This window comes from Peromyscus leucopus, chromosome 5 (genome assembly GCF_004664715.2).
Source record: "Peromyscus leucopus breed LL Stock chromosome 5, UCI_PerLeu_2.1, whole genome shotgun sequence".
In the NCBI taxonomy this organism is placed as follows: Eukaryota; Metazoa; Chordata; class Mammalia; order Rodentia; family Cricetidae; genus Peromyscus; species Peromyscus leucopus.
The window spans coordinates 39,294,571-39,314,573 of record NC_051067.1 but is presented as its reverse complement, the minus strand read 5'-3'; the positions used below and the strand labels follow the sequence as shown (position 1 = coordinate 39,314,573).

Here is a 20,003-nt window from a genome sequence, read left to right as displayed (position 1 = left end):
ACTTTCCTACGATTGAAATGAAGTTTTTTTTTTTTTACTTTCCTATGATTGAAATTAAGAGGTTTTTTTTTTTTTTTTTTTTTGCTAACATCAGACTACATTTCTTGTAAAGAGAAGTATTTTTGCAGCTCTGTGATAAAGATACATGTACTCCATAGGGAATCAGTTGAAAGTAAAGCACAGGGATGGAGTGTAGCTGAGCAGTATAGAGCCTGTTAAGCAGGTATAAGGCCCCACATTCCATCTTTAGCACCATACGCACCTACCACATCCATTAAAAGCAAAGGGCCAATGGCATTCGTTTTCTCCAGGACAGAGAGAATAAGTGCTCTATCCTCACATGACTTGCTTTGTGCCGTGGGCCATCCCTTAACTCCACCCTGTTATCCAGCTGCTTAACTGATCAGGGGAGCAGACAAACAGCTATAGGATCCTTTGATAGCCCTGGCTGGCAAGCCAGGCCCTGCATCTTCTTGCTGGTAGGGACTTTGTGAGCCTTGCATCTGTCCCCAAGCAAGTTCTCTATCATGAGGTCACTCTCACCAACTTGGATTCTAGAATGCTCCATGAAAATGAAGGTCATGGTGTTCACTACGTTAGAATGTGGGCCTCCTGCCTGACCCCCGGCATCTAAATACTCTCGCATGTGAACCTCTGACAAAGTTTTACAGGAAACAAAGAGATTCACTCCAAGGGCAGATGTCCTTTAAAGAGACCTCATGTAGCCGAGCATTTTAGGTACGTCCTTTTTCCTCGTGCATGCTGTTTTCCTTTCAATGAATTTTGCACGGTAGCCTTGGGAAGGCATCTTCCCTCTGTCAGCAGTGCTGGCTCTAACGCCTTGGAGGGTAACCCCTGGCTGAAGTCTCCCTGGAACTGTTCTCACCTGAGGAGGTTTCGCCAGAGGGCCTAACAGGAGACAGAGCAGAAAGAGCAGCTGCTGGCAGACGCACTGAAGTGCCTCTCAAGGTGAAAACATAACAGAGGGGCAAACATCCACCGAAAGCTCATGCATGGAATTCAAGGTCTGCATTTTACTGGGTGCTTTTTGTTGACCTGCCCCTAACACAGTGTTTAGGTAACACCTTAGATCAATGTTCTGTAGGGGAATATACTCCATTGCTCTAGGAATTTCTAGTTTAACTCCAAGGGAAACTTACTGAGAAAAAAAAAGATAGAAAGGAAGAGAATGAGAGAGATGACCCCAAATATGAAAACTGACTTCCATGCTTACTAAAATTTGAATAGACAAACCCCTAAGGTGACCCAGAGCTCCTCATAATCTAGTTTTAGATTTTGATTTACTATCCCCCCACCACCCGCGGAGGGACCATCCTGTTGCCCCCTAGAATAGAATTCCGATCTGTGAACTATCTGATCCAGCCCCACCAGCAGCTACTCAATTAAAGCTCGTTTGTTAGTGCCAGCTCATCAGCTTGAGGGCAGCGGGGATGAAAACCGAAGGCTCTAACCATTTGTTGGCTGTGACTTCCTGTACCCAGGTGCGTTCACTTCCTCTTCCGCAATGGTGGAGTAGAGTTTTGAAGATCTCTTCCCTCTACCAGAAGGCTTGCCTCTGTCATGATCTGAATGCCTTTTGAAATAATCTCCTCTTGGCAGTACTAAGGAAAAGGGGTCCATTTTACCCTTTATAGTAGCAAATACATCCATGTGTTGACATCCACGTTAAAATTATTAATATTAAAACTTAAATATCAGCTTATCCACCCCGAGTTAGGATTCAAAGGACTTCTATTGGTCCTGGGCAGATCCACTGTTGTCTACGGAATGTTGTCTACAGCCAACATTATGGAAATGTGCAAAATGAGGTGGGTTCTGATCCTGCCCCAGAAAGGTAGTAACAAAAATGTCCCAGTATTATCATTTTGATTCCAAGATGGATTAACAAAAATCACATTCACTATGGAATAATCCGGAAGAATTAGTCATTTACCTGTTTCAGAAATTAGTTGGGCACGCTAGTCCAGAGGGAGGCAGAGAACAAGGAAACGAAGTAACCAGCATAAATAAATAACACACAACAGGAAGAGACAAAAGGGATGTCTTCCGGAGAGGGAGGCAGGGCTCAGGCGTGGCTGCCCTGTCTTCTACCCCCATTGAAGATCAGCTAGTTCACAAGCTGAAGTCAAAATCTCACCCCCTCAAACATTGGAAAGCTGTGCCCAGACCTTGTATATTTTCAGCCTGACATCAGTGCCGAGTACTGTGACAGTGACTAGTTCCTTCTGGACCTAGACGGAAAAGCAATCTCAGAGCTCTGTAGTTTCAATCAGCCCATGGTGGACAAGTGTATGAAGCATCACTAGTTCTTGAGAAATGGCTCCCTTATTTGGAATTCCTCACTTTCCACAGCAGCTCCGGGCTTGCTAGTGGTGTCCTATGTCACATGTGTTGTCACACAGAGGCTCCGATAGTTTTGATCACCGATCAAGTATGTCCAACTTTTTGACACTTGGGAACCATGCAATTGAGTTAAAAACAAAACAAAACAACAAAAACCCACAAACACCTGCTGAAAACACAATTGCTTATAGTAAGCTTATCATTTTGTGTTGGGCTGGAGTCATAGCTATCCTCAGCCAAACTCACCTGCAGGTGGCCCTTGGGCTACAGATTGGACACTCCCAAGCCGGTATCATTTTCCAAAAAAATGCTAATGAGAAATTTACTAAACTCAATGCTCTGGCCCCCACCTACCCTGTTTTGTGTAAATCCTTCCGCATTTCAATTGTTTTTAACAAGATGAATATTTGTGCACATCACCAACCTCCGTCCCCATTCCTTCCCATTGAAATCCTCTCAGGCATTTTCAAAGCTTCCTTGAAAAGCGAGAGGTAAAGGCAGAAACTGCAGAATGGAAGGAGAAGAAGGGCGCCAGTGGAGAGGAACTGCATAGGCAGCCTGACTGGGGGGCTCTCAGGGTCGGAGTTTGCGCTGAGCAGCACCATTAAAGGTTCTTCTCCACATAGTGACTCATTCTAAAGCTTTGCCTGTGATACCAAGTACAGCATCCATGCCCTCGATGTGAAATGAGAACTGATACCAGTCCCCTCTTCGGACTCGTTAACAACAGTAGTCTACCACCTTCAGCCAAGTCCCTACCGTCCTTCATCTATAAACAGTAGGAGAGAGAAACTTCCACCTATAAAATAAATTTGCAGAATGGAGACAGGAGAGTAAAACATATTAACAAAGAACACTTCGTTAATTATTTTTATTCGACTGCTAGGACACAAGGATATTAGGCAACTGTGCCCACTATTGGCTTCCACCCAAGACTCTTGCGAAGAAAAGAAAGCAGGCGCTATCAGAACCAGGGAAGTCACAGGACTCTAAAGCACTGAGCAAACAGAGTTAACGATGCAGCTCAAAGCACAGCAAGGGTCTGCACATGGGGTGAAGAGCCCTTCACAGGGCACATCTGGTGCAGGGCCAGCACTGGGTGACACTGACCCCAAAGCCACCTGTGCATTTGAAATAATAAGGAAGGCCAGGCCTGGCGACTCGCTCCTGTGATCCCAGCATTTGAGAGGCTGAGGCAGGAGAGTCACCACGAATTAGATTGAAGCCAGCCTGAGTTACATTGTGAGTTTCAGGCCAGCCACTACATGATGAGAGCCCTGCCTCAAAATAAAAATAACAATTAAAAGAATGACATAACATCACATAAAATAAGTGGGAGAAATGATAGAAACATCAAAGATGCTACAGTTACCCCAGCCTGCCTTACCCCCATTTTGGGGCTCAAGTCTGCTCCTGAGGGGCAGCATGTAAATCACAGGAAACCCCCATTCCCACCACAGGGACCTGGTGGGAACACATTTGTACAGGGACACCCTGGGAGTGTCTACACAGGGACCACACTTCTGAGAAGGCAGAACATTTACTCATGACCCAGAGAGTACAGTGAGCTTCAGGGTTGCTCAGGGCAGGTGACCTGCTCCTGAGCCATGACAAAGATGGCAATGAATGTACTACAGCTGCTCTTCAACCATGGCAGGCAACGGTTGACATGCCGACTAGGGGCTGCTTTCCTTAGAAATAACGGGACCTAGAAACCTCTTCAAAAGTGTGCCCTAGCATGCTGCGACCCAACTGAGCAGTGTCTGGCAATTACTCCTGCAGAGAACGTGGGTCTTTGGATAGGTGGCTCAGCTATACTTTTCATTCTTCATGAATGTGTCCGACAGAATGTCAAATCAAGTGCCCACGCTGGTCCCCATATTCAACCCAAGGGATGTTGACTTGAACACCAGGATACTAGTGAGGTTTGGGATCAAGGTCTTCCTTTTGAAATGACACTCCTCGGGGAGAATGGGGCTAGAAGAAAGATGTTCTTACCTTCCTGGGGGAGGGTCCTGGGACTGGCCTGGGGGCTGTTCTGGCCATCGCGCTCCTTGTCCGAGGGGGCTTTTTTGAGGGTGGGTGGAAGAAGAGCAACTTTAGGGGAACTCGGACCAGATGGAGAGTCTGGGGTGTCTTCTACAGAGGTGCAAAGACACAAAACAAACTGGTTTACAAAGTGGACTTTAAGCATAAGCCAGGTAAATCTTGACATGCAGATGACTCATAGAGAAAGAAAAACTATCAGAATGTTTCCAGTCAAAGCTTACTTCTGTAGTTCTGCTAAGGGAAGTAATTAGCATCCAAGAAGAGCCAAGAAAAAAGTGAGGACAACTATGAAAAGCTGACATACATACAGATCTGAATCTATGCTGCAAATGTTCAGTGAGCTAATACTTGAAAATGAGACTATAAGTAAACCACGGGTTCTTTCTGCCTCAGACACAAAGTTGTTGATTGTCTTAAAACATGTACTGCATATAACACAACGCCATTGTCAGAGCTAGTAAGTCACAACACACATGTATCTAAACACACACATATGTTCATGTAGCTACATGCATGGAATCCAGTGCCTTAGGAGTAATTTGGAATCATGGACTTTTGGACCCATCAAGGACTTTGTTTTCTGGACCCATGAGAAGATTAAATGATCTCCTGGGCTGAAAGGGTGTAAAGATGGCCAGGATTAGGATTCTAGGTTCTTATCTGAAGGCCAGCGTCACTTCACTGAAATCAAAAGGACTTAAGGAACTGTGTGGGGTTCTCAAGCAAGTGTGTGCACCTACACGCGTGTGGAAGACAGCCCACAGGCAGGCTCTCCTCAGTCTTACACTCTCACTTCCAGTCTCCTATTTGTGCCACCACAGAAGAACAGCTCTGACAGACATGATGACCCTGTATCTCTTAGAACTGTCATGAAGAGGAACTGAGAAGACACGCTTCGAAATACTGCTGAATTCTCAAGCTTTATCAGAGCACCTATCAGTTTCTGAGCCTAATTTTTGATATAAAATGCACTAGGAGATAAACAACACAGTTGAGAGGGAAAGCCTGAAGCAGAATACAAGGAATCTAGCTCGCTTTACATTCGGTATTGGCAGCTGGGCAGCCGAGATTCTCCACGAAGTAGGCCAGAAGTTATGAGTCCTGTCCTTACTTCAAACTAGAAACACATGTAGCTCAGAAAAACATCAGTCCTTCTGTTCACAACTTTCTGCTTTTCATTTACTTAGTCTGTTTTCGATATGTCTCATCCTGCAGCTCATGCTGGCCTAGAACTCACTATGCAGCCCAGGCTAACTACAGACTCATAGTAATTCTCCTGCCTCGGCTCATCAATTGGAGGATAAAGAGGAAGATAATGGCAATGGTGAAGATGAAGACAGCAAAGGTCTGGCTGCATCTCTACCCTGTTTCCTGATCTTCCTGGGGAAATATATGAGAGGCGAAGAGCTGAAAGAGGTTCATCATATTTCATCACATTGCTCATTCAACTTTTGATGTTTTGAAAATGTTTACAATAGTTTTTAAAGAAGACCTGATATAGACTTTTTTGCATAATAAAATAAGACAGAACTCAATTCCTAGTATTTTAAGGCTTCTTCTATAAGACTTTCTACTTTAAGTCAGCAAACACCTTTGTATCTGACCAAAGGCTACGTCTCTTGGACTTCAAAGCCACAAAGGCCTCGGCTGTACCTAGCATACTCGGCCACATCTGCAATGCAGCTGCAGAATATTTGCACCATTTGAGGAAACCTTATTTCAAACCAGGCCCACAGTGTGCCAAATTCTGTTCTACACCTCCGAATGCTACAGGACATGGTGGATAACCACACAAGCCTGTGCCGCTCTTCGGCCTTTGTCCCTAAACTGGCCTTTTGCATCGTCTGCATACCCTGGAGACTGATTTCAGAAGTCAGCCTCTGCTGATGGGCCAGCATGCCTAGGCTGGTTTTCCTGATGGGCAGAGAGTCTCAGCTTCTGCTCTTGTATATGGAGGCCTTGGTGTTGAATCTCTTAGCACTCCCCAGTTCCCAGCTCCTTCAGGTTTCACGTGTTTTCCAGTTCCAGCTTCCTATTTTCTGCCCACTTTTTTTCCTCCAATGAGTCTATCACATTCTACCTACTCTTGAGACAGCTGTGGATACAGCCAGACCAGGCCCAGCCTGACTCCCAGACCACTAATGCCCTTACCGGGTCGGGAGGCAGTTCTTGGCTTCTGGGGAATGGAGGGCCGGGCTCCTGGGCTGGGCTTGGGGGTCTGCAGGAGGGGCTTCGGGCTGGTGGGCACGCTGGAGGAGCTTCGAGACCTGTAGCCCCCATCCACTCTGGGTTCTGCTTTGGCATTCTTTTCTGGTGTTCCCAAACCAAAGCGGGCCTCTGGAAGACCTGGGTGCAATTTGGGCACTAAAATGAGAAGTGGTCCAAAAACATTTTAAACATCCAAAGTCAATGAAACTAATCTTCCGAATACAGAAATGTGGTGCACGCTGTGGTTATCATTCCTCATCACAGATCCTGAGAACAAAAGCATCCATGTCAGTGTGCTTTCAGAGTCAACGCTAGTGGAAGACTGACTTTCTTCATAGAAACCTCTCAAAAGGGTCTCACCGGTCCAGGGATTACCAGGTAGGAGGCAGAGACTGCAGAGTGGCAGAGCTGGGAAAAAGGAGTCTCACAAAAGGCCTAAGTCCTCCTTCCTGTCTGTGGAGCCTGCTAGGCTGCTGGCCCACTCTGGGACAGGCCACTTCAATTTCTCCGTGACATGCTTGCTTTGCTAAATAAACTGCTTTAACAGTCAGGGTCTCCCGCTGTATTCCTTCCTTCCAGAAGACAAGAACCGGGAGATCCTTGCAATAAGATATAAAACCTTACTCTGCACCATGTACCATTCTATATTCATATGCAAGGAGAAGCTAATTCTTCATGGATTTGAAGTCTTCAGGTCTTTCTGGAACCTGACAGGCCGGACAGACATACCAACAGGAAGTGCCTCCGTCCTGGATGTCGTCTGACCCCTTAGGGATCTGCTCCAAGCTGAGGGAGAAAGGCTGGGCTGAGGGCTGTGATCTGATCTCAGGCTTAAAGGGGAAAACAGTTCTGGAGGATTCCATTCCCACTGGAGTCACGGGGTGGAGGATTTCCTCCTGGCAAACAAAACAACCACCCTCCTTCCACACACGGTGCGGAGTTTGCTGTTCAAAACATCATGCTATGTTCATTCACCAGAATGCCCATGATTTAGGAATGTGTCAAAAAAGAAAAGTTGAGGAAGGTAATTTTAATCTCCTCCATCTGGGAAATCAGAAGGAAAAAAAAAGTCCCCTGAGATCATGGCTACGGGGACGGGAGTAGCTCCCTCGGGGTGGCCAGGACAGGAAGGGACTGGGAGTTAGCTTGGAGGGGAGAACATGAAGACTTGCTCTTTCATCTATATTTTTCTCTCCAATCACAGGCGACACCATACTTCTAAAATCAGAAGGTGAAAGGTTTTCCTCGGGGGATGCAAGCAATAACTCTGCTTACCTGTCCCACCTCCATCCGACCGCTCAGTGCTGCTCAAGACTGGGCTGGAGGAATCCTGGGAGGTGATGTCATTGACAAGCTTCTAAAAATTCAAGACCCCCCACCCCCCCAAAAGAGAACACATTTGAGATATAAGGGGAAAGAAAACAAAATAATAAAGCAGATAATGAATAACAACAGGTTTTTCCTGCACTCTGTCACTGTTGAAGGGACCATGTTGAAGGGACAGTGATTACGGGCACTACCTCAAATGCGACACCCCAAAATACGCTATGGTGGTTCCTGCCTATCGTCTCAGCACTGGGGAGACTGAGGCAGGGGGATTGTGTCCAAGACCTACATAGTGAGGTCAGAGTCAGCCTGAGCTACAGTGTGAGATTCTGTCTCAAGAAAAACTTGTAATTAATAATTAAAATACAAAACTGAGGTGACCAGGTAGAGCAGTAGGCACTCCGACCTGTAGCCTGATTATCACGCCTCATTTAAATAGCACGAATCTGCCACCCACTCCTGGATTCAACATGGCGTCCACAGCACAGGTGATTAATCCCTATGACACACTGGTGCAGCTTCACTACCTCACTGCATTGGTTGACTAGGAGGTAGCAGGGAGGTGGACTGGTCTCTCAGCGGGACCACAGCCCCAGGTTCTCAGGGTGCTGAGCAGTAACGCTCTCACAGAAAGCGTATGATCTGGCATCGCTATGGAAAAATGACCTCAAGAGAAGAGGGTCTCACACTATAATCCTCTGTGCAGGCGCCTGCAGGACATGCGACAGGCCATGAAGCCTTATCCGTGTGGGACTCTGCTCTTCCAATGGCAAGGCCAACTGTGTATCAACCGTGGATGCTTACACTGCGACCTTTGCAGACAAGTCAGTGATACATTTCGGGAAACATTCTAACACTAAGTTTTTAAAAAGCTTCTATTATTCTGGTGGAATAGCCATGACTGGTCTAAATCGTAATTGCTTAGGTTTTTTTTTTTGTTTTTAAAAACAGAGGCTGTTGAAAAGAACACTAGATGGCGCTATGAGAGCATTAACATAAACATGGACCGAGCACGTTCACTAAACCAGAAGGATCTGTCACTCTGAGCCAATTTATGGATCAATCTCAAACACATGGGAAACCACTCTACAACTCTTGTCTTTTCAACAAAATTAGCTGCTCATCACAGGAAACGGCGATAAACAGTTCATTAGGAAAACACAACACTGGCTGTTGTAAATTTATAAAATATTCAGGCATCTGGCTCACGGTAGGGATGCAGTATTTTTTTCAGTATTCTGCGTGAAGGTTAATAATGTCTCCTTTACAGCACCAACAGGAGGTAATTGTGTGGGCTCTCCCAACTCTGGGCTAGAGTGAGGGGCTGGGGGAGACTAAGGCAGGTATCTGTAGCTGGCAAATTGCTGGATAGTAGAAGAACTGTGGTGAACAGCTGCAGGGTCTTACGGGATGCAGTTTAATAAAAAGCAGATGTTGAGAGGCAACACAAGAGTCCTCTGCATCTGCTCTGCGGTCCACCTTTTACTTCCTCTAAGTCGAGGTCCACTGGGAGAACCATTTTCTTCTGAGGCCTCAAGAAAAACAGATGCCTAACTTCCCTTTCTCTGGAGGCCTTCTCAGATCTCAGGCTGAGGCATATCACCTGGGCACATTTATCTTAATAATCCCAAGGATACATTCCTTTAGGGAACTCTGGAAGCAAATGGACAAATCTGAAAGAGACTCTGAGCAGTAACAGAGCTGGGACTGGGGCGTGGCGGAGGCTGACTGCACAATCACGCAAGACCCTGGGGCTTGCTCTCTAGTCCCACACAGCTTAGAGCAATGGAGGGAGGGAGGAGGGAAAGCACCTTTCAACTGGGCTTTGGGGAGACTCAACAGTTTTTTTCTTCCTTTTTCAAAATTATCCTTTGCTCTGCTGGGGAATGAACTCAGGTTCTTATACATGCCAGGCACACACTGTACCACCAAGCGACCACTCTACCTTGTCCCTGAAACTTAGCACCTTCTAAACCAGGGCTGCTGTCTTCACAGCAGCAGCAGTGGCCTCAGCAATCTCGCAGTTCTGACAGGAGACCCTGACTTTTTCTTTTGCCATTTAAATCTGGACTATGGCAAAGGACTTTGAAGCCTGAACTTCATGGGGCATGTAGTGGGCCTTTAATGATTATCTGCCAGCCACCTGTCCTTTGCCTGTTTGTTGGTCTCGCCACTTCCAGCTACCCTCGGCATCTCCACTCAGATTCACCCAAGCCCGTCTTATTTGGGGATCAGTTCTTGCAGGCTTCTATCGGAAGCACAGGGAAGACAGGTAAGTGGGGCAAAGCTTATTTCTCCAGAGTGCAGCTCTGAGCTGGACAGTAATCCCAGGAAGAGATAGGGGATTGAAACAGGGGCATCACCAGGAGTTTGGGGCCACCCAGTGCTACAACCTGGGCCACAAAGTGAGTTTGAGGCGAGCCTGTGTTACTGTGTGAGACCCTGTCTCAAAACAGCCAACAGATTACACAAACAAGGCACAACCTGGGGCAGTGAAAACAAGCAAACAGTACTGGATCCAGGCTCTAAATTCTTTAGCAATAAATCTTTAGGATTTACATTTTTAAAACTTTTTTTTTTTTTTTTGTAAAATGATTTTATGAGCGTTTGCTTGCATGCGTACGCATGCGCACCTCATGCATATCTGGTGCCCACAGTTCAGAAGACAGTGTCTGGTTCCCTGGAACTGAAGTCAGTGATGGTTGTGAATTACCATATGGGTTCTGGGAACTGAACCAGGCTACAAGAGTCACAAGTGCTCTTAACCACAGAACCATCTCTCCATCATCCAGTACTGACATTTTATTTCAGCAACAAGCTATTTTTCAGTACCTCTTTCCCCATAAAAACAGAGAAGCGAACGCACAAACCCAGCACCGGGACCCTTCCTCACCTTCTGCGCGCACGCTGCTCTCCGTTCCTGCTTGGCCTTCATCTCAGCCAGCAGCCCGCTGCCCATCACCTGCACATAGCGCCGGCCACCCTGGGGGCTCCCCCTGCTGTCGCTGCGCTCCACCCTGCCGGATTCCTCGGCCGGACCCTCCTCCAGGGGTTCCGGCGTCTTCGCCTCCTCTGTGCGTTCGGCAGCACCATTGTGCTCAGCTGCCTTTATGTCCTTCCTGGCGGTGTCCACCGGTGGACTCCGGATGGCCCCCTTTGGGGAGGAGAGCTCTTCTGGCATCAGGACTGTGGGCGGCCGCTCAGATCGGGACCGCGATTTGATTAGGTTAAGAAAGCCACTTCTCCGAGAATCTCGCTTTTTCTTCTCATCTCCTTCGGCCAGTTCGTGGGCATCGGAGCAGCGTGTAGATGACCTCCTGCACCACAACCAAGACACAGAAACCGTTGGCTTGGCCATGAAGACAAGTCCCATGAGGACTTAAGTCAACGAATATGAAGGTGACCACTGCATAAACAGCCACATTCTGTGGCGTTTAAAATGTTAAGCCTGTGCTTGGGGACAGACCTTTATAATGATTAAAGGCTTAAGTGTGAGCTTCTCCGAGGCTAGCTTCAGGCGTAATTGGGCAATTACCCTGTTTAATTTGGGGGATACTGGAAAGGGCTTCTTTGACCATCTGTTAATTATTAGGTAATAGGTGAAATCCAACATATTTGCTCAATCCTGGCAAATATTTGGATCTTTGCTTAAACGGAATAAATTACCAGAAGCAGCAACAAAATAAGACTCAAGGTCAGGACGCTGGTGCCATGCCATACCTGAGAGATGGAGTAGGAGGGTCAGGAGTTCAAAGCCAACCTCAGCTATATAAAGTTTAAGGTCAGGTTGGGTTAAAGGAGACCTTATATCTAAAAACAAAACTAGACAGAATAATAAATTTAAATTTTGGGATAGATTATCAGGAAGAAAAAAAATTGAAACTTGGGAAGTGGAGAAAAAGAACAAACAAACAAAAAAAAAAGTGTGCCAAAAGGAATCTGCCAGTCTAAGCCAGAGACTGGATCTCTACTTAGCTCCCCAGAAACCCCACCAAAACCAGAACCAAAGACAAACACAAAACACAAAACCACACAGGCGAGAACAGGCAACACCACTTGGAAGTCCAAAGAGCACGAAACAGCTTCACGGAGCTGAGCAGCTGGAATATAAACTGAGGGCCCAGGAGCAGCTCCACCCTCAGTGGCTGCAGACCGCGGAGCAGGCACACTTCACGAGGGGAAGCGGCTGGGAAGCTGAGAGGGAGCAGGACTGGCTGAAAGCCAGTTCACCAAGTATTATTTCCTCTTCCCAAGCCACGGGGTCGACAAGGCCCAGCCCACCCCCAAATTCATTGTCTGCAGAGCCAACCAGAGAAACAGTGCAGCTGAGGGCATGCGGCACAGCCACAAAACAGAAATAAAAGCAAAACGTGGCCAAAGTGGACCATTTAAGGTTAAACAGTACAACTAAAGAAATTCCTCAGAATGTGGGGAGAGTATGCTAAGACTAAGACACTGAGAGAGAAATGATGAGAGTTAATAGATTAACAGAGGAAATACCAGGTTGAATAGAGGAAGTTTAACAGAAAGTGTATAAACAAGAGAAACAATTTAAAAAAAGCTCCAGAACCAAGGAACACAAATTTTAAGAGTCAAACACTTTATGTGTGCCAAAAAACTGGATAGACAAAGCAGCATCCCCCTCAAGGAATACAGCATCATAAAATTTCAGTACCCTGAGAATACAGACACATCCCAAATGTTTCCCGAGAAGAGAAAAGAACAAAACTATGTCACAAAGGATCAAGACTCAAGATGACACTGAGTTCTTACGAGAACTCTAGAATATAGAAAATTAGGGAACAGTATTTTCAGAATTCCATACCCAGCAACACTATGACCCCAAATGGAAGATCTCAACCTTATAGAAATGCACTGTTAACACCCCATTCCTTAGAAAGTAACCACAGGAGGAAATCCATCAAAATGAGGGCGTAAATCTCAGACTGAGAAGCAGATAAGACCCAGGGATGTGGTGAAGGGGATCCACTTGCAGAGGACAAAGGGATGCCTCCCCCACAACCCCAGGCCCAGGTGTGAGATGTATCCAAGAAGACCCGATGGAGAACATGAGAGATAACTCAGAGATGTGTGCTTTTACAGGAGACTTAGAGAAGTGAGGAGATGAGAGCATGTGGGAAAGCTACGTAAACAAAGAGGGATGAACAGCTTCCAGAGAAAACAAAATCTATAGGAAAGGAAGTATGACCACAGCATACCACGAAAATCAGGTGTGGACACTTGCAGGGCTACAATGAAGCACACTGAGGCAACCAGTGACTAATGAGCTAACAGAAATTACCATTAAATGAAGAAAGTCAGGAGGGAGAGAGAATTCAGTAGGGTCAGCGAGTAGCCAGGATACACTATCATTCTGGGTGGTCAGATGTTGACAGAATTAGTATCTGAAGCCGAAAAATAGGGGAGAGGTATTGTATTTTTAAAAAGTGGAAGCAAGGTTAACAGTTAATGGAATAAACACCAGTTGCTTCTGGGGAGCAGGGAGCAGGGAAAAGAATTTTTTTTTTTTTTAGTTAAAGTCTTGTAGTTCACTTGACATTTAAAAGTATGAGCACATGACACTGAATATCAAGCTTTCTTTGCACTAATTCATGGTGTTTTACCTAATGCCATGCCCTATAATACCATAGGAAAATGCAGTTTAAACAATTACAAGTTGTCGTAGGTCCCATCAACAGTTGATGAAAGTTGAGCTGGTCTAGTCCTGCACACAGAAACATGACCAGAATTCTGCACTCACAACTTTGTGGAAACAAACGGTCCATGTGACAAATGCACCAGATATCATTCAAAGACAAGTGAAGAACAAAGCCACCTGATCAAGAGAGGAAATCATTGTGGGGCAGGTGTGACAGAGCATGTGGTCCACACCCAATGCTCACACATTTCCCACTAATACAGGTTCTAGGTTGAAGAAGAGCCAGCAATGGTGTCTGTAATTACAGAGATAGGTTAATTGTCTTGATGTGTTTATCAGTAACTACTGTTAGCCAATAACTACTGTAGCCTGCACTAAGGTTCTGAAGTTCCTGTATGTGGCAGCGTACACCTTGAACCCCAGCATGTGGGAAGCCGAGGCAGGAGGATGATTGAGAGTATCAATTTTTCCTGGACTGCTTAGCAAATTTCAGACTAGCATGAGATACAGTGTGAAACAGTCTCAAAAACAAAATAAATAGCAATGCAAACAATGAAAAATATCAAAATATAAAGCAATAAAATTTTCTGAAGTGATAAGGAAAAAAATAAGACCCAGATATTGATCTTGAACAGTATTCTGTGTGAGGTAGACAGCAATTCATCAAGAGGGAATTTTGCATTTTGTTCTGTATTGGTGTTTCTTGACTCTTTTAAGCTGAAAATGTAGCCCTCTAGTCCTTGTATTCTAAAACCACCAAACCAAACACTCTAGAAGATGCACACTACAGATGTATATGGGTGGGGGGCGGAGGAGAGGCATGATGCCAGGAATCAGCAGGATTTGATTTGTGGGAATGAAGCATTATAGGAAACTATCAAAGAATAAACGACATATTGGTGGGTCTTGAAAGACAGAATCCTGCCCAGTTATGCTATGCTAAGCTGCAAGACTAGTGTCAATGACAAGCAAGAATCAGGCGTTAAAGCCTACAAGCGTCTATAAGCTCCACTGCCGTGGATATGAGACTTCACTTATTTCTACTTTGCCATCCTGCAGAGGATAGATAAGACTCATCCATCACAGCCCAGAGGAGCTCTTCCCTAGCTCTCCTGTCTGCCTGCCCTCAGCTATCGACAAAGCTTAATGCATTCCTGAACTTCATCTCTAAGGTGAAGCATTCTTCACAAACATAACCCAAGCTTGGAGTCTGTTCTGAAATGGATCAGCTTTCAGTAACCGATCGAATAACTTCAGAAAAAGCATATATAAAGACAGGAGTGTTTTAAGTTGAACTATATAGCTCAGGCTGACCTGGAATTCACTATGTATTCCAGGCTGACTTCAAATTTATTTCAGTCCTCCTGCCCCAAGCTCTGAGTGCTAGGACTATGCACCACCACACCCAGCTCAAGTTAAAGTATCACTGACCTCTCTTCTAAGGAAGCAACACCCTAGTAATAAGGAAATGTAGAGAAAAGTCTTTAGAGGCCGTCGTTACTTTCCCTCTTGTGAGGAAATACCCAGAGACCAAAGCTATTTAAGGGAGGAAGGGTTTGCTTGGGCTCACAGTTCCAGGGTACAGCCCAGGGTACAGCGGCAGTCACAGGTATGGTGTGAGTTGTACGCATACAAGAAGGGAGCACGCTCAGCTGGCTTTTTCCTTTCATTGTAGTCTAGGGCTGGATGTAGTACCGCCACCAGCAATCATGGTGCACCTTCCCCTCTCAATTAACTTGATCTAGATAATCCCCCACAGGCAAGGCTAGAGGCTTGCCTTGTCTAGAGATGACCAAGAGCCTGTCGAGCTGACAAAACCAACCACAGCATAGGGTAAGTCGGAGGACCCTACACCAGCTCTCCCGTCATTTTACTGCTCAACCTGCCAGCAGATCAAATTATGAATAAGAAAGTTCAAAGGATGCTCACTGCCCTGCAGCAGAACCTTCCAGGTGAATGTGAGAAAAGCCCCTGGCACAGCAGATGTTTGGTCTGGATGTGATTGAACTGCTGTGCGACAGGTCCCACAGCTGGTTCAGCAGGTCAGTGGTAAGAGCTTGAGAGTTTGAATTTCAAACTAGTTCCCAAGCAACACCAATGATGCTCTGTTAGAGACCACATTTTATAAATTCAAATGGTAAATCTCTTGTATGAGACTGTGATGCCTAGATAAATTATAATCATTAGCCATTTAGATATGAATGAAATACTGATTTTAATGAAATGACTAGAAACTTACTTGCTATCCATTTTAGTCACTTTCTTGGTGAAAAATTCATCTACGCCTTCATCCACTCTGCCCATGAGGCCGTTCTGTTCTCCCTCATGGGGGATGATGCTGATGTTACAGATCTGCAAAACAAACAGGACCTCACTCCACAGTCAATTCAGTGTACCTTCAGTTCTGCCGGATTCAACAACCTACAACACGGCCATGGCTCACTACGATAGGGACCATGTGGTTTACAGCAACAGAGGCCAGGTGTAGAACCATAACCTAGTGAGGGGAAAAACAGGTTTACAGACGAGCTAAGCATGGTATGGCTGTAGATGGGAACAGGTTTTGAGACAGTCTCTGCTAGTAGCCCTGGCTGGCCTGTAACTCATTATATAGATCGGGCTGGTTTTGAACTGGCAGCTGCCCTGCTTTTGCCTCACTAGGACTGGGATTATAGGCATGTATCACCACATTCACCCACGAAACAGGTTTACAAAATGTAGTGTAAACAATGCACGATGGGGGATTTGTATGGCTGGATCTAATAGGCTGTGAAAAATTCATGCTTGCAAAATGCTACAAAGTAAAAACCCAACTATAATCTCAGTACCAGAGGCAAGAGGGTAACTAAGAGCAGCTTCCTTTAGCGGCCTCACCAACCACCCTGCTTCTTGATCCAGCAAATGAAGGGTTATAGTTTCTCATTCAGTTCTTCCACTCATCCCTTTTGGCTTTTCCTGCTTTGAAAACGGAATTCCTAGTTGCACCCCCCCCCCAGTTCTCTGGTAGTATTGAGATCACGGAGGCTCCAGAGATGGAGGGAAAAGCTGAACAAAGTGCAGCTCCTCCCCTCCCCCGGGAGCAGCAGCTTAAAGGGCTGGGCTGCACCTCCTAGCCCCCGCCACAGCACCCCTGACATTTTAGAGATAAAGAACAGAGGAGACACCCAGCATGGCTGGGTACATCCCAAGAGGCTCTTTAAAGGCGGCAGTGAAAGGGAAGCTCAGGTGTTGCTGGCCCGGGAAGAGCAGGCCACACCCAGACTATGATGAAGAGAATCATCAGGTCAGTAGAGTTCAAGGCCAAAAGCACATGCTGTTAACACTCATTTTCTTGCAAAAGGGAGAGCTGTGAGGTGACTCAAGTCTCTTCTGTCAACCAGAATCAGCATCAGATGCAAGGCGCAGCAGGGATCACCCTGCATGGCCTGGACCCCACTTGCCTCGGGGAGCTGGCTAGCTTCCTCAGATAAGTCACTGGTGCCTGCACCTCCAGGGAACGCGTACTCTCTGAAAGGTTAATTTGTGGATGATGAGAAGCTAAGTGGGTGCTGTGAGGTTAAAGGCAGTTCAGGCCACCCTCTTATCCCCCTCACCAGGGTGACCGAGAAGAACACTCGGGCATAGCAGATACCTGGATTTGGCATGGCTTTAGGAGCCACAAGGAAATAAGGGCATGTGGGTCTGTTAGAGGCACTGTGAGCAAATGTGCGCAGGGAGAACACCGTAGGGAGCTGAGTGACCACACGCCTTCCATGCATGCCTCCCACCGCAACAAGCAAGGAAGACAGACACCCAAAGGAAAGTAGTCAGAACTCCATCAAAGCAAGGCAAGGCAGGAGAATATGCAGTGGCCTGGGGAGGGAGAGGAAAACTGAAAGGCAATTCTTTGAAAACAGACTACTGACACATCTACCCAATGTTTGGAAGCCATGAGAAGAGGTCAGCAATGGGGCCGAGCATGGCGGCTCATGCCTGTGATCAGTACTGGGAAAGGTGAGGCTGGAGGATGGCCGTAAATTCCAGGCCAGCCTAGGCTGCACAGTGAATTTGAGGCTGGCTTAGAGACCAAACAAAATCTTGTCTCAGAAAATAAAACCAGGAGAAAATATTAACGAATTAAAAACAGGGAATGAGAAAGGGAGACATAGTTAATGATGGTTAAGAGCAATTCAAATTCTAATCCTATGTAAATGATCAATTTGATCAAATGGACAATGGTCTATGAAAATACAAATTACTAAAATGGCCTTAAGAACAAGTTGAAGGACTGGCCAGCTACCATACATGTCTAAGAGAATGCATATACACTTTAATAAGTGGGAAAAAGGAGGGGAGAAATTATTCTTGTTTTTACAAAGATCTTGCTTTTGCATGAGCACAGGGAACAGTTAAAGTATGGAGGGCAGACGCCTGTATCTATCTGTCAGCCACAGATAGCTGGCAGAACTGGAGAGATGGCTCAGAGGTCAAGAGCACTGGGTATTCTCCCAGGGTCCTGAGTTCAATTCCCACCAACCACGTGGTGGCTCACAACCACCTGTAATGAGCTCTGGTGCCTTCTTCTGGCCTGCAGGCAAACATACAGGCAGAACAGTGTATGCATAATAAATAAATCTTAAAAAAAAAAAGATAGCTGGCAATTTGACATGATTGAAGTCTGATCAAAGAGTGAATTTGTGTGTGTGTGTGTGTGTGTGTTTAAATATATGCTGGGCTATAGCTCATAGATGAGTTCTCACTCTCCGCGCATGTGCCAAGTCCTGGGTTTCATTTCCATCACTGGGGGGTGGGGGCGGGGGGAAGATCATCTGTGTTTCATTCCATACTGTGACCTTCATGACGCTCTGGAGAAGCTGCCTCTTTGCTAAAGATCCTGCACACTGCTGGATCTCTGGTGGGGGAAACATGGCAACTGGAGAGGAAACAGTTCCTCTTGTCAACTTGACCAAATCTGGAATCAGGCAGGAGACACACTTCCGGGTATGTTTGGAGGGAGTTTCCAGGAAGCGTTAACTGGGGGAAAGCTGCACCCTGAGAGTAGGCAACACCTTTCGGTGGGTGCCTCATATATAAAGAGGTCCGAGGAAAGACTGGTGTTGCTTGCTTTTGCTTCCTGCTGGTGACCACGTCTATCGATGCTTCTCGGTCTGGCACCATGGCCACTGCCACCCTCCACTCTCGTCAGACTCCAGCTTCTTCAGCCTTCCAATGTAGACAGGAGTCACTGGTGCCTTCAGCACTGGATTTGAACTGCTAAAGCACCCAACTTCACCAGCTGAGCAGCTACTAGGTCCTCAGCCTCTCCAGCATGGCCATGGCTGAGCTGCCTAGCCCCTACTGTGTATGCCATCCCAGTAAATCCATTTTTATTATGCATAGCTACACAGTCTGTTGGTTCTGTTCATCCAGAGAACCCCAGATAACACGGATGGAATGCTGATGGTCGAGAGACAAAGCTGTTTTGTACTCTCTTAGTCACTGGATAGCCAGGGACTGTCAAGCTCAGTATCTGCTCCAATCCTCTCATGCCTTTTTAAATGTCTCCTTCCTAAGCCTGGCCCCACACGCCTCCACATGCTCTAAAGCTGAGAGTGCTGTGAAACCTCCCTGATGAACCTCTGTGCTTTTGTGAACACAGTGACTTGTGACCTTCTTTCCTGTGACTTTAAAGCTTTTCGATGGTGGTACACAAGTCTGTGTTGCTAGGAACAGCCACTCAGATTTGGGTTATTTCCTTAAAGGAGAGTTCGTATTTTTACATTGACAGTGTTTATGCAATTTTGTTAATTTTGGCATGAAAATCGGAGTGACAGCATTATTAGCTTTGGCTCAGTGACAGTGACATGTGGGCATCTGAACCAGCCCTGGCTTTCAGAATTCTGATGTCTAGGGCAGCTCAGTGGTGCAGTAGAGGTCAAAGGCAGACTTCAGACATGCCAAGGTCAACTCAGGACAAGCTGGTTCTCCGTAGGCCTGGCGAAAACCCTGATGGTCACGCCAGACAACGGTTGAGACTAAACACTAGTAACGAAAGCAGCCCAAACTATTTCGTTCTGTTATGTTTCTCTCCAGCTTTTTGCTTCTTCCTGATGCTAACCTGGAAAATGAGTGACCCCCAATAAGGGTGTTGTAAGAGACAGTACTCAAGAAACAGTGAGCCTTGAGAAATCATATGGTAATGAACGGACCTTCACTGCATATCCAAGAATGACTGCAGTCCTCTGCTCCCCTGTGGTTCTTCTTATTTTTCAGAGGGCCTCAGGTAGCCCAGGCTGGCTTCCAGGGAGATGTATACTTAAGGGTGTCCTTGCGGTCCTGATTCACCTCCCTGGCCCTCACAACCTCTAGGATTACGGGCAAGAACCGCCATGCCTGGTTCTTTTTAGTTTTTTAAATG

The 20,003-nt window shown here is 46.2% G+C and overlaps 1 protein-coding gene across 11 annotated transcripts in view; it reads right to left on the bottom strand.

Moving 5' to 3' along the window:
- Positions 1 to 20,003, bottom strand: part of Carmil1 (capping protein regulator and myosin 1 linker 1) — a 299,648-nt gene that overhangs the window by 5,744 nt on the left and 273,901 nt on the right. For 3 of the 11 annotated variants that reach the window (XM_028880526.2, XM_028880539.2, XM_028880533.2), the window contains 6 exons: positions 15,846 to 15,958; positions 10,841 to 11,264; positions 7,897 to 7,978; positions 6,565 to 6,777; positions 4,363 to 4,503; positions 1,473 to 1,622 (listed from right to left, as the gene is read on the bottom strand). In XM_028880526.2, the coding sequence (XP_028736359.1) occupies positions 1,473 to 1,622; positions 4,363 to 4,503; positions 6,565 to 6,777; positions 7,897 to 7,978; positions 10,841 to 11,264; positions 15,846 to 15,958 (1,123 nt within the window). The other 8 variants (XM_028880554.2, XM_028880563.2, XM_028880573.2 and 5 more) reach the window with 6 other exon arrangements.